Source organism: Colletotrichum godetiae, assembly GCF_030913485.1.
Source record: "Colletotrichum godetiae strain CBS 193.32 chromosome Unknown BDP55scaffold_11, whole genome shotgun sequence".
In the NCBI taxonomy this organism is placed as follows: Eukaryota; Fungi; Ascomycota; class Sordariomycetes; order Glomerellales; family Glomerellaceae; genus Colletotrichum; species Colletotrichum godetiae.
The window spans coordinates 71523-85967 of NW_026851259.1; the positions used below are offsets into that span (position 1 = coordinate 71523).

A 14445-nucleotide genomic window follows, 5' to 3' on the forward strand; every position below is an offset into this window, starting at 1 on the left:
CCTCGGGGCCGACGGGGTTTTTACCTGCTCTGTCACCCTCCATTCTGGATCGAAGAGGGTGGCCACTGGTGGGATGTGATGAAATAGGGATGTCGCTTTCGCTATGCAACGTTCGTGGAGTCCTGGGTGCACCCTCTATCTCCCCCTTTCAACTCGACGTCACTACAGAGAGAGAGACTGCCACCAGACGATGGGTAGCTTCTGTCATGCATCGGCTGAAAGAGGGGGATCGATTAGTCTTTTGTTGTCTAGACCACTGCCAAGGTTCCCCGCCGGCGATTGCGTGTAATTGGAGTTACTAGACTTGATCAAATAGGGGATCAGTCGGAGAAAGCCTCTGTCGTCGGGCTTTTTTGACTGCCCATCACATCCACCTCCTCGGGTTCGGTGAAGTCATTGAGCCGTCGCCAGGAGGCTATTGGACCCTTGGCCCAAGCTGGCCATCTGATGCAAAGACTGCAAGTACAGATGATGACCATGGTCTATGAAATCACGTTCACCTATCGCATCTCACAGACCTTCTTCTATTCCAAAACTTTGAGACACCGCTACCGGAGTTCATCTACTGGCCGTAAGTGGTGGGCTACTAGGGCCCTCCGCCTCCGAGGGCTCGGAATTGGAAACCACACAGTTCAACGTTATGATCTTGGTTAAAGCTCAATATCTAAGTCACCTCCGAGCGGACACCCTCGACGGGTTTAATGGTAGATACGATACCGACACCGACAAGCAGCCTCGCGTGCGTTCTAACTGTGTAAATATGATATCAAACTATGCTGTCGATAGAAATTATCGTTTCTTGCACCCTCAACGCTGACAGGCTGATCTGTGATTTTCACGACGTCCTAATGAGGCATCTGCGGGAGAGTTCAATGACTCTTTTGCTCATTTAAGTTCAGTCCTGCAATTCAAGGCGGGCCTAATCCGAATACACGATTCGTGCCCCACACCATGATTTGATCAGAGGTCGAGACACAGCGGGACAAGATTAGAAGAGAACGAAGGGAGGAAAAGTAAGTACCCGCTGTAGAAGTCTAGAACAGGCCGGAAGCGGCTATGTGAGAAGGAAAACAACCCGTCTTAGGACTCAGTGGAGCCAACACGGCGAAGCAGAATTTCAGTCCTGAAAGGGATTCCCTAGATAAGTGATGGTCAGCACCGAGACGGCGTCCGAGAAACGCGAAGGAGGTCGGGTCCGGTCAGAACCTTCTAGCTACTCGAGCAATAAACTCTGGTAGGCGCCCTGGCTAAGCCTTATGGCCGAGAGGAACCCAGCGATTACGGAATACTCAACGGACTAATGTAAGGGCAAGCAAATTATCCCCGCATTCTCGCAAACGTACGAAGCTAAAACGTTTCCTCCGTCGATCAATCTGACGTGCGGCTCTGCGAAGGCTCCGGTAGAGGGCGAGAGTGCTCTGTGCTCCCACCCAACTCCGAACCCGCTCGGGCTCGGGGACCGGTTTCGGACAATATCATCCCGACGAGCTGAGTTATGTCAGAAATGAAGTAGGCTGACACACTCTAGCAAAGTTCGCCCTGAGATCACCACGGCAGAGGATGAGATCACTTGAGAGGATTTAGAGGTTGTGGGCTTCGGACTTCTGAATGTTCTGATGATGTTTTGGGTGCATTCCCTCGAATTGTCATCCAGTTCTTCGGACGGAGTGATGCAATCAATCTTCCAAGGAAAGGAAAATATCAAATAGCATTCACCTATTTTCGGTAGGTGGTTCCAAGGTGCAGAGCCCATGCATGTTCCAAAACATCGTTCAATGGTACGTTGCTTCTGGCGAGTTGTGGCGACATCGGCAACAGATTTCATAAAGCAATATTAAGTAGATCAATCAAACTACACCGATGAGGTACGATAATCGGCCGCAATACTGGCATCTCTGGTCAGTTATGTGTCAAGGTGAAATCTTCTGTGGTATTTCTTTGGTTTCTTTGATTTTCAAAGTCTCTCAGTTTGGAGGGAACAGCAGGTACGTATGGTTTAGAGGGCTCGGAGGGTCGATTCGCCGACTTACACGATTAATTCAACACTTGGAATAGATACTTAGCATGAACGTTCACTTTTCCTTCACTTGAGGAAGTGAGCTGCTTCAGCCATAGTGAGATTACCTAAGTCAATAGAACTCGTCGAATACTGGTGGACTTGATACGAATATTTTGGTTGATCTTTTTTGACGACTGCGTTCAGATATTCCTTCTCCTTCTCGGCAGGCGGTGTCTATCACTTGCCCAGAGAGAACTAACGAGAGGATTGACTTTACTGATGTTTGAATATTACTTGAAGGTTGCTTTAAGCTGCAAAAGTTCTTCAACACTTAGTATACTGCTGGCGTGGCTTTAAGGCACGCAGCACGTCGAACAGCCGTGTGAAAGGACCTTGCCGAACAAACTTTCCTGTTTAGAATCATTACCAATCCTATAGGATTCTGGAACCCCAAGGTTCCTATCCAGTGAGACAATAAGCATAATCGCGGCGTCCACACACTTGCCACTCAACAAATCGCTCATCAACGACTTCAAGAGTTCCCCGCCTTTCAACCTAATCAACTGACCCAACTACTCGGTCATATAAGACAGTCAGAGTTCCAATACCACGCATCTGCCTATCACCGTAAGTAGCCAAGCCATTTGTCACCTTCCAGAAGCAGGCAGCCAGAGAAACTAGGTGCTCGGCGAACCATTTTGGCCAAATTGACAGTTGCTGCGCAGCTGGGCGGCTGGGGTCGCCAAGACCGCCAAGGTCAGCTCAGTCCCTATCGTATGGAACCAAGCTCTGCTTATCATGTACTCTCATATTGGCCAAGCTTTTACGGTAGTATCGGCCAACCTTTGGTACTTCCCTCCGCTCGGGTTCGATGGGCAAGATGTTAGGCCGCGTGCCTGGATCCCGCCAGCCTCCCCCAAAATCACGACTGCCATGGCATTCTCCACACCAACGTCTGCCATACGGGGGACAAGAAAGGCCGTCTTATTAGTTTGTCTTGGATGATGACGAACGCGATTGGAGATGTCAAGTACTTATAGATGGAGTGATTGCTCTGCCTTGGGAAATCTCATGGCACCCCCAGTCCCGTCGTCAAGTCTGTGTCAAGCAGTAGCAATCTTCACGTGAATTACTTCAGACGGATATCATCGACATGGTCCGCATCAACTCTGCAGCCCTTTTGGGCTCTGCCGTTGTTGGTTTGACCAGCGCAGCTGGCGCTGGCACCAAGGCCGAGTATGCGTCCGGTGCAGTTCACCACCGCATTATGGGCATCAAGATGGTGAGAACACAAAATTAAATGCCCATCTGAACTCAACCCGACATTACTAACAGTTCTACTAGGCTCAATGGGAAGATGAAGCTGCCGCTGGTCTCATGGACAGCGCCAAGTACCCAGAACTCGGCTACACCCCCTGTGTCGACGGCTTCGCTGCCGCAGTTCCCGGAGACTTCAACAACACATTTAGATGCAGAAATGTAAGTCAACTGGGCCTCCTCTCAAAACTCAACTGACCTCCTTTAGATCGATCTGTACCACTTCCTGTCCCACGAGCAGCTCGGCAGCTGGGGTGGAAGAGGTTCTTCTTCCTGGGGTTGGACATCAGCTGACGGAAGAGAATTCGTCGCCATTGGCCAATACGACGGCACTGCCTTTGCTGAAATCAGCAAAGAGGGCAAGCTGGTGTACTTGGGCCGACTGCCTCAATACGATTCCATCGGTTCGAACTGGAGAGAAATCCGAATTGTCGGCGACCTTGCCGTCATTGGCTCCGAAGCCATCAAGCACGGCGTCCAGTTCTTCGACATGAAGAAGATCCTAGACCTCGACCCCGCGAACCCAAAGAACTTCACCCAGGCCGAGCTCACCGGTCATTGGGATGAGCTTCCTGTCGGCCGCACCCATAACATCGTCGTCAACCAAGAGCTCAACTACGCCATTGCTTGCGGTTCTGTCGGTGGTAACGCGACGATTCGTGTAAGAGACAACCTTCCCTGCCGCGGCGGGTTGATCTTCCTCGACATCAGCGATCCCACCAACGTCACCAGTCCCGGCTGCGCCGCCGGCGATGGCTATGTCCACGACGCCGAGTGCCTTGTCTACCGCGGTCCCGATACCCGTTACTACGGTAGAGATATCTGCTACGGTTACAACGAGGACACATTGACCATTTACGACGTCACCGACAAGACCGGCAACGTCACGAACATTATCTCCATCAGCGACTACCCCGGCGCCCAGTACGTCCACCAGGGTGTCGTCAACAACGAGACGTGGCAAGAATACATCTTCCTCGATGACGAGTTCGACGAGCGTGACGCCAAGGTCGGCCCGATGACCCAGGGTCTTCCCACCACTCACATCTTTGACATCCGCGATCTCGAGAAGCCCGTGTACACCGGTCACTACGCTGGCAAGACCCGTTCCATCGACCACAACCAGTACATTGTCGGCGGTTACCTCTACCAGTCCAACTACGGCAATGGCCTGAATGTCATCGACGTCAGCAGCGTCACCAAAGACCCCACAGGTGCCAGCATCTGCGAAGCTGGCTTCTTCGACATCTACCCCGAAGACGACGAGGAAGTCGGTGGTGGCAAGGTCCAGTTCGCCGGTTCCTGGTCATCCTACGCCAACTTCAAGTCCGGCTTCATCTTTGTCCACACCATCGAGCGCGGTAGCTTCGTCGTCAAGATGACCTCGAAGGAGTGCCCCAAGGCGCCCGTCTGCAATGCCGATAACTGCCTCCGCGCTCTGCGGGCATCGTCCATCCCGGATCGCCTGGAGGAGTCTGTGGAGTTCTGCGGCAACTTCACTCAGCGACTGAATACCGATGAGGAGCTGCTGCCAGAGTACGCCACCAGCGCTTGTGTCGAGAACAAGGACAATAGCCCTGTTGAAAGGGTTAGCAGCGCTTGTGCTTGTATTCCTACCCCTGTCGTGCCCGAATTGCCTAGAACAACGACACGTCCTCCTGTGCCGACGGTGCTGCCCCCTAAGGCTTGAAGTAATGTGATTTCGGGAACCTTGAGAAATAAATAATAGATTCGATCTACATACATGAGTGACGATGCAACTACAGACACTCAATGTCTGACCAAGCGCGAACTGTGTGATGACACTAGAAACCCTCATGAAGCATCTTACAAGTTGAGGTTTCACAATGTCGAAACAATGAATACTCCCAAGGTCGGAATTTCTCCAATGGCACGTTTCCCAAACCTTGCAGAAAAGTCTCGATTCTTCTCTGCCATTGACCAGTCCCCAAAGTGTCAATGTGTGGGATGCGTTCCTTCCGGCCATGGCTCATTATACTCGGGACAAATTAGATCCAACTCGTAGAAGTAGTGCTCCAAGTCATACTCGTTATACGGATTCTCGTTCTCGTTTCCAGACTCAATCGGACCGCGCCATTCGACGCCAAGTTCCTCTGCGCCTCGTCTTTCTGCTTCGGTCAATTCGTTGCCACCAAGCTCTTCCAACTCATCCAACATTCGATCAATCCAGTATGATACCCAAAACTGAGGGAAGAGCGGACGGTTATCCGGTCCATCCCCTAGATACTCAGCTGCTTTCTGCACGAACTCTACAACTAACTCCTCTAGCAATTCAACTAGTAGATGTTGATCTTCTATAATCTCCGTATGGTCTATGTCAATCCAATCCGACTTCAAATGAGTCAGAGAATGTGCGTCGCAGCAGCTGTGAACGAGACCCAGGGCCTCGAAGGTCATAAACCTGATTGCTTCAGCATAACTTAAGAGTGTCATCTCCAGGCCGCATGAGCTGTAGAATGCTACCATTTCATCCACGTAATTGTAGGGGAAATCCTCGTCTGGAATGCTCGAAAATTTAACAAAGCCTTTCATCATCCATGTAAATGGAACGCACCCCCTCGCTGAGCAGGGACAGCAACAGCCATCCGTAAGATTGCGGCTTGTCACAGTGGTCACCACTTTTTCGAAGGCGTCCGACTTTGCAGCTCTCCATCCTGTCCTCCAAGATCCCGACCACATACAGGATTGGGCGCCTAGAAGGTAGAAGACGAAGTGCGCGGCAAAAATTCCGTCATCGGCGGTCCTGTTGATAGGGCCCACAGGCGATCGCAAGAACAGATCTCCTCCATGGTCTACCAGCCAGCAAATAAAGTGTGCTTCCAGATAGAACGGAGCTTGGTAGTTTCGCCGTCGAGGGTCGAAAATAGATGGATCGGGCATAAATCCATGACGACGAAATAACTCAGCCACATGTATGGTCTGGATTTCATCGAATATCCAAACCCAGCTTGTGGCTTGGTCAGCCTTGACGCAGACTCGCAATATCCGGGGGGCTTGTGCCGGGCTTTCTTGGACATTTTGACCTCTTCCGGTCGAATTGTTGCTCTTCGACCTTGTTTCCTCTGTATTTTGTTTTGTGCAAATGCCTTTGTTTGGCAAGGTTCGCCCTGGAGTTCCTGGGTTTCGGGCTTGCTCCATGCGGAGGACGTAACAACGCCGAGCGCGCTCCGATGCCTTCCCAAGGAGAATAGTCAAGCTTGGCACATTACCGGCCACATCCCTCATTCCACACGTCCGTATGTCGCAGCCAGCGTCGATAAGGTGCTTCACGCAAATATAACAGGAACAACGTTTACATTTTTCGTAGTTCAGGCCGTTGACGCAGTGATCAGAGCTCATAATCATAGCCATCTCGAGTGCAGTAGCCCCCGCCTTGTCGCGCTGATTGAGGATGTTGGCATCCGCATATTTCACTAGAGCTTCGAGAATCTCCGGTTTGGCTGCTGCGAGGTGAAGCGGGCTTCTTCCATAGATATCCAGCTCAGCTATTGAGTCAGGGAACCGACTCAAAACGCGGCCTACTTCATCGAAATCGCTACGAATAACTGCCATGCCTAAAGGCCCGCATTCAGAGGCTTGTTTCTTACTTAGTCAAGATCATGTGGGAAACTTACGAAAGAAATGGTACCTGTTGCAGCCTCCGGAAACTTATCATACGACGGTATGCTTTCATCTATCTCATTCCCGTCGTTGAAGATGTCGGAGGAAACCCCGTTCAATAAGGCCGGCTGGCTATCCAAGTTGGCCCGTGATAAGACCTCGACGGCTTCCCCACACCAATTGCTAATTTTAAATGTCAAATGATGTATGGGTGAGACTCCTGCTATGATTCAGAAATTTGTTCATGTAACCTTATGATGAAGCATCGGTATATACCTTTGGTGTCGTAGGCATAGGCTGAAGCACCATAAGAGAGTAGCATCGGGAAGATTTCCGAGAGGGCTCTGATTTCGGGAAGCCATGCCCTCCAGCGGTAAAACACAATTCTGATCTGTCTCACACAGATATCTGTTCAGCCACCTATCGATCCCAAGTATGAGTGGATTCCGTATGACTCACTGAAGAAGCAGCATGATGCACCCGTGTCATATTTTGATCGTCCACAGCAGTCGGGCACGTTTGCTTTTCTTCAAGTAGTCTTGCCAACTTCTTCAAGCAGGCAGTAGCGAAGGCTTCACGACTCGGTCTATGCTGTTTTGAGGGATGGATGGACTCCCTAATCAAGTCGATTATGCGGAAAGCGGGATCCGATTTTCTGTCTACAGTTGGACAGTAGGTAAAGCTGGGACTGATGCTGTAGCCGCCAGCTCCTGACGTCAACGCGAATGAAACATCGATGACTGATTTGAGAAGGCGGGAGATGCCGGTGTACTTCAGACTTGCCTTGAGCCGTTGCTTTCTCGGCATTTTCGACAGTGGACAACTCGACCAGTGGCCTCGGGACTCCCATTCGCCGGACAAGGTAGTATAGCCTCGTTGCATCTGTACTTGCCTGGCTGATCTTTCAGGGCGCGGGCAGATGCATAGTCTATCAACTTGTAAAACGGTCCGTGAGTTCCGTGATGACTCTGCGGGAGTTCCTTTCCAATGAACTTTCGATGGGTCCGAGGCAATGCCTTGGTTCCAGTCCCTCCCTAACAATTTCATGTCATCGCACAAACTTTTGAGCATTGCTGGCTTGGAGGCCGTTCTGAGAGCTAAAACCCTCAGAGACTTGTTTTCTTCTTCTAGAAGCTGTAGTCTCCCAAAGTCTCGACGAATCATTTGAAGTTCCTCTACAATAGTGTTGTGCGATAGTCGAAGTTCATGTCTGCTCTCAAGAAACTCAGTTGTCATAGCTCCGGAGTGATCCGCGAAGAGCTGAACGGTCCGATCCACACTGCTTTGTAGACCTGGCAGCTTTTCATTGATGTTAGCCACTGGCGTAGCGAGTGCTGCCACTTCTGATCGGACTAGGAGCATATCGGAAACTTGTTCGCAGATATTTGACTCGATGGCCATCAGTCTAGTCGTGTTCCTATTCGAGTTCTCCCTGCTAGGATGTCAGAAACCTCAGGGCTAGTGGAAAAATTAAACTTACAGTCCCAAGGTACCCTGCAGCGTTTGCAGAGCTCCATGAGCTTGTTGTAATTGTTGAGCCAGGTCTCGAAGCTCAGGTCGATGGAACGCAAAAGTCAACTTCTTCTTCTTGTTCTCCAGCCGCCTGGTCCAGGTGCTGCCAGCACGATCAGAAAGCTCAACGCACAGAGCCTCGACAGCGCCGAGGTCCTCTTCGCAGCTTCGTATGTTCTGCTCTACTGCAATAATGATGTCCGGACTTTGGTCTTGAAGACCAGCCAACGCCGTCTTCATTGCACGGAGAGCAACTGCCAGGTTGTCATTCTGTTTCTTGACGTTGCGTAGTTCCTCGTCACGGCCCTCAAAGGCGTCCATGTACTTGACAATGCCGCCAGTGATCTGCAAGCCCAGAGATAGCAGGCCGGCAACTGAGGCTGCTAGGCCTAGGCTCTCGGCCTCCATGTTTCGTCAGAGCTGTGAGCGATGATGCGGGAAGCGATTGGCGAATTTTCGGAAGATTGGTGAGATGTTGCCGAAAGGTCTTGATAAACCGTGCTGTTTGTTGCGAAGGAAACGGAGATGGAGAAATCAGGCTCCCTGCTGACGTTGTCGGGTGCTTTGTGGAGGGGTCAAGGTCAGGCTGGCATGCGCTTCCCTTGGGAGGGCTCAAAATAATAAGGCTCGCCTTTGGAGAGGAACGGTCTCATTCGCTGCGACTGAGGCATTGTGATTGGACGTCTTAATTGTGCAGCTCTACGTCTTCTGAGAGCAATGCATGTTGGATCATCCGCAGTTTCTTCACAAATTATTAGATATTTCTTTTGGTATTAAATTGCTGTATGCTGGGCAACTCTAGCACCAGAGAAACGTTTCATACATGAGGGGGCCTTCAAGCTGATTTCCGCAGTTTCTTAAATGATTTTCAAAATGTTTCCAAGAGGGACACAAAAGAAAAACCTACCTTGGGTGATTAATGAGAACGACACGGATATGCATCCCCAATATCTGCTCAAGCTGTATGCCAAATGGAACGATCGCCTTGCACTGATATTGTCGAGCATTTATAGGCAGGTAATGCAGAAACGAGGAAGTTGCTTGGATTGATAGATACTACCAGAGAAGGACGTTGACAAGGCATCATGTGAGGAGTCGTGAGGCTCTTCAGGAGGTCAAGCTGAAAAGCAAATTCGAATAACGGCGTGCTCGCACGGGCCTTGATGCAGCCATGAACCATCACCCTAGAGGCCGTTCGTCCGCACTCAATGTACATTCGATGCTTCCCTTTGTCCGTGGAAGAGGAGTCCTAAGTAGAGCCCCTTACAGAGGTTGATGTAAAAATGCTATGACAACTCTAGCAATTGATGGCGATGCTTGCTTCTTCTGAGCAAGCTGACTATCCAAAGATGATGTCGCTTAACATTTGCAACAAAGTCCGAAAAGGGAAATTTCAGCCGCCCACGCTTGAAGAACACTGCAACAGACACGTGCCAGGCAGGACCGTTTCCAGGTGTGTCAAAGACTCAAAAGAGGCAGAGAAAATGGAAGAATGAGCAAAAAGAAACAACAAACCCCAACATGTGAAACTCCTTTGAAGCGAGCGAATAGAAGTAGCTAGCGCGCGTCAGCCTGCCCAAGACCAAAAGGTAAAGAGAGACACACCGCCCGAGACAATTAACCACAGGTCCGGTTCAGTCCCTGACCCTGGAATGACGAAGCTCCTGCTTGAGTCGAGCGGAAGAAGAGGTGAGCTGAGAACGGTCAACCGCGGCGACATCCGAAGCCGGAAGGACCAGGGACGGGTTCAGTCGTTGCGTAAGTTGCGCATGCGCTCCAGTCAAAAAACTGCGGGCCGGGGGAAGGCGTCAAGGGCCGTGGAAGGCGCGTCGGGATTCCTCCCCTGTAGGAGTTGCTGGTCGCACACACCAAAAGACGCGGGAAAACGGCGATACAGTAAATCCGCTCCCCCGCGATTGCACGATGCGGGTGGGTCCTCTCATGACTCGGTCCACTTACGATGCTCCTCTTCTCCTTCTCCAGGTACGGAGTCGCACCGCACCGGGGGGCCACACCCCCCTCTCTCTGCTCAGTGCGGGCTCTCACCTGGGCCGGCTTATGAGAGACTTCTGGGATGTGACTGGATTGAATTCAGGGCTGGTCGCCAAGCACCCAGCACATGAATGCCCCAGATGGCAGAAAGCAGAAACGACGGGCAAGGCGCACCTGGCAGAGTCACAAGTCAGCCCATTCCTTGGTTAGACCACCTGTACTTCGTAGGCTGTATCCGTAGTCCTGCAACCACCCCGTGTGACTGTACAAAGTACGAAGTACCCGTCTGCAGCAGCCAGCAGCTCTTTCGGCACTTCGCTGTCTCGGAATCTTTGGAGACCTTTGGTCCTTACCTCACTGGGATCCTTTTTTTTTTCTGCCGGCCAACAGAGAAAGCTACGTCTTTTCTCCTTCTCTTCCTTCCCCTCTCAACCACATCTCTCCTCTTCCTCTTCTTTTTCATTCACACCTCTTTTTCTCCCATCCCCGGAAAAGAAAGACAATCAAGATGCTGTCCTCCGCCAGAATCGCAACCCGGCAAGCTGCCGCCCGCCGCATGGGCGCCCTGCCCGTGACGGCCGCGAGAGCCGGCTCTACCTGGGCCAACGTCCCTCAAGGTCCTCCTGTATGTCTCAAACGCTCCAGATGCCAATTGAATGCGCCACGATTGCTAACGAATGCTTCAGGATGTAAGTCCGAAATGCGCCGATTGATAGGATCCCGACAATCATCACGAATAAATCTTTTGCTAACTGGCCACTTTTTCCCAATGAACAGGCCATTCTCGGTACGACGCACCTACCTCGGTGGAGCTCTCTCAAGCTTCGCCGGTTGACTCAACTCTATGACTGACAATAGACAAACAGGCATCACGGAAGCCTTCAAGGCCGACAAGTTTGAGCAGAAGATCAACCTCGGTACGCATAAACCCCCCGCCAAGCCACTCTTACCACCACCACTCTAGCTAGAGCTGTCACAAGCTTGCTAGCTACAACGCTAGCTGGCCGTCAGTTGCCAGCTGCAAACACACAATGTCTACTACCATCACCACAATGAACATGCCCATTGACGCAGACAAACAACAGGTGTCGGTGCCTACCGCGACGACCAGGGCAAGCCCTACGTCCTTCCCTCCGTCCGCGCCGCTGAGGAGAAGGTCATCGCCGCCAAACTGAACAAGGAGTACGCCGGCATCACCGGTGTCCCCGAGTTCACAAAGTCCGCCGCCGTCCTCGCCTACGGCGCCGACTCCTCGGCCCTCGACCGCCTCGCCATCACCCAGTCCATCTCCGGCACCGGTGCCCTGCGCATCGGAGGCGCCTTCCTCGCCCGCTTCTTCCCCGGCGCCAAGAACATCTACATCCCCACCCCCTCTTGGGCCAACCACGGCGCTGTCTTCAACGACTCAGGCTTGACCGTCAACAAGTACCGCTACTACGACCCCAAGACTATCGGCCTCGACTTTGAGGGCATGGTCGCCGACATCAAGGCCGCCCCCAAGGGCTCCATTTTCCTCTTCCACGCCTGCGCCCACAACCCCACTGGTGTCGACCCTACCCCCGAGCAGTGGCGCGAGATCTCCGACGTCGTCAAGGCCCAGGGCCACTACTCCTTCTTCGACATGGCCTACCAAGGCTTCGCCTCGGGCAACACCGACACCGACGCCTTCGCCGTCCGCCACTTCGTCAAGGAGGGCCACAACATCTGCCTCGCCCAGTCCTTCGCCAAGAACATGGGTCTCTACGGCGAGCGCGTCGGTGCCTTCTCCATCGTCGCCAAGGACGCCGAGGAGCGCAAGCGCCTTGACTCCCAGGTCAAGATTCTTGTCCGCCCTCTGTACTCCAACCCCCCGGTCCACGGTGCCCGTATCGCGTCCACCATCCTTAACGACGCCTCCTTGAACCAGCAGTGGCTCGGTGAGGTCAAGGGCATGGCCGACCGCATCATCACCATGCGCGCTCTCCTCAAGGAGAACCTCGAGAAGCTCGGCTCCGCCCACGACTGGTCCCACATCACCAGCCAGATCGGCATGTTCGCCTACACCGGCCTGACCAAGGACCAGATGGATGCCCTTGCCAACGACCACTCCGTTTACGCCACCAAGGACGGCCGTATCTCCGTTGCTGGTATCACCAGCGGCAATGTCGGCCGCCTCGCCGAGTCCATCTACAAGGTCAAGGGTTGAATCTCGCTCGTGTGAATGTTTGTGATTTTTCCTCAACGCGAGTCTCGGGCAATTTGTACGCTCCGAGCTAGCTTGCATTCCCCAAAAGATATCACGAGTTTTTGTTGAAAGGATAGTTGGTTTTCTAAAAAGGGGGGTTTTGTACAACCAAAGGGGAGAGGTCTTCTCTTTTGCGCAGCCAAGGTTAGAATGGCCGGTGGACATAGAACGTTTGGCACCCCTTGGTAGACCACACACGCATTCCAGCTGTGTACAATATAGCGACACGTCTTTCAATGTAACCATGTCCAATCCAATCGCTCGCTTGCTTGCCGTGAACCAACACACTACTCTGCCTCTTCACTCTTGGCTATGGGTTCTTCCTCACGCCCTATCCAACCTTGCCAAATCCCGACTCGCATCCTCCAACTCCCTCTCCATTTGCCTCTTCTTCCTCGCCATCTCCTTCATCGTCCGCGCCTTGCCCTCCTCCCCCTCAATTCCAACCCCGTACCCCTCCAACTCGGCCCTGAGCGTAATAATCGTCCCCTCAAGCCTCATCCTCGCATCCCTCAAATGCGCAGAATAATTCGTCAGCGCAGCCACCATCTCAGGCGAATACACCTCCCTCCGAACCCCCTCCCTCGCACTCACGGCATCCGCCTCGGCCCTCTGCGCCGCCAATCCCGTCTCCGCAGCCCGAAACTCGAGACTCCGCGCCACGACGCCGTGTTTGGCCTCCAGGCTTCTAACCAGGAGCGTCAAGGCTGCAGCGTGCTCGTTCAGACATCTTGTGAGTGTATCCGCCGCGCGGAGACGTTCTCGAGTCAAGGCGAGTTTTGATTCGCGGACGTCGGATTCGAGTTTATGGTATGTTGTTTGCAGGCCCGGCACGGCGCGGTGGAGAAAGGATGGGTTTGTCGTCGGGTTTGCGATGCGGGCTAGGGAGACGGCTGAGGTGTGGAGGGTTGCTGAGACGAGGTCGCCTAGGTGGGGGAGGAGGGATTGGAAGTCGGTGAAGGGTGGGTTGGAGAGGAGGATTGTGGCGGATTCGGGGGAGAGGGGGGAAGTTGAGCTTAGGAGGGGTGGGAGGAGGAGGAGGAGGTCGAGGAGGGGCTCGGGGAGGTGCTGTTGTTGCGTGTTGCTGGTGCTGGTGGTTTGTGGTTGTTGTGAGGTAGTGGTGGTGCGGGAGATTGTTCTCGGTGGAGCGGATTTCGGTTCTGGGGGTGCGGTTGTTGATATTGCGCTTATGAGGAGGTGTTCTTTTGCTGCTGTAAACCTGTGGTCTGCGAGTTCCTGAGTCTGGGTATTAGCTGGGGCCGGTCTGAGGCTTAGTTATCGCCAAATCTAGGAGGTAGTCTGGGTTTGGAAGCCGAGAGAGACAAACATTTTGTATCGCATCATGCTCTTTGGTCGCCGGTTTCTTGGTCGAGCCATCTGGGTTAAGGATTGCCGTTGTTAGAGTGTGATGCAGCGCCGCGAATTCGGGGTTATTTTGCAGGACCGAGGCCTCGACTGGCGGTAACATGGCGAAGGTTGGCCTTCTGCGTCATCAGCAGATTTGACGTTCTCGGCAGAGTGTTTCGGAAGCTTTGAGTCTGTGGTTGCGGGCGAGTTGGAAACGGTAGTCTGTATGGCGTCTGTCTGCTCAGTGGCATGTCACGGCGCAAGTTGACCATCGAACTGCCCGACTTTCCCCCCTGTCTCGGTGAGTCGGTGTGGAGGGGTCAACTGGTTGGGCATTTGGGAGACCACGGACCCCTGTCACGAAAGCAGCGCGCAGTCACCTGATCCACCTCAATTGACTTCACCGATGGAGTCTCCACCCTTGCTTGAGTCA

General features: G+C 52.8%; 4 protein-coding genes across 4 annotated transcripts; 2 read left to right on the forward strand and 2 right to left on the reverse strand.

Moving 5' to 3' along the window:
* Positions 1-3152: 3152 nt before the first annotated feature.
* Positions 3153-5006, forward strand: BDP55DRAFT_726332 (uncharacterized protein; the record flags this gene model as incomplete). Its single annotated transcript, XM_060579130.1, has 3 exons — positions 3153-3281; positions 3344-3478; positions 3525-5006. The coding sequence occupies 3 exons, from the start codon at positions 3153-3155 to the stop codon at positions 5004-5006; spliced, it is 1746 nt and encodes a 581-aa protein (XP_060432116.1).
* A 266-nt stretch (positions 5007-5272) lies between these two features.
* BDP55DRAFT_629529 (uncharacterized protein) lies at positions 5273-8857 on the reverse strand (the record flags this gene model as incomplete). Its single annotated transcript, XM_060572031.1, has 5 exons — positions 5273-6919; positions 6952-7103; positions 7214-7328; positions 7397-8369; positions 8418-8857. 5 exons carry the CDS (start codon positions 8855-8857, stop codon positions 5273-5275), a joined length of 3327 nt encoding a protein of 1108 aa, XP_060432117.1.
* Positions 8858-10800: 1943 nt separating this feature from the next.
* On the forward strand, positions 10801-12802 carry BDP55DRAFT_44040 (aminotransferase class I and II). Its single transcript, XM_060567584.1, has 5 exons — positions 10801-11066; positions 11128-11130; positions 11219-11228; positions 11308-11358; positions 11527-12802. Exons 1-5 carry the CDS (start codon positions 10950-10952, stop codon positions 12624-12626), a joined length of 1281 nt encoding a protein of 426 aa, XP_060432118.1. The 5' UTR covers positions 10801-10949; the 3' UTR covers positions 12627-12802.
* A 187-nt stretch (positions 12803-12989) lies between these two features.
* BDP55DRAFT_726335 (uncharacterized protein) lies at positions 12990-14133 on the reverse strand (the record flags this gene model as incomplete). Its single annotated transcript, XM_060579131.1, has 2 exons — positions 12990-13901; positions 13993-14133. The coding sequence occupies 2 exons, from the start codon at positions 14131-14133 to the stop codon at positions 12990-12992; spliced, it is 1053 nt and encodes a 350-aa protein (XP_060432119.1).
* Between the last annotated feature and the right edge of the window lie 312 nt (positions 14134-14445).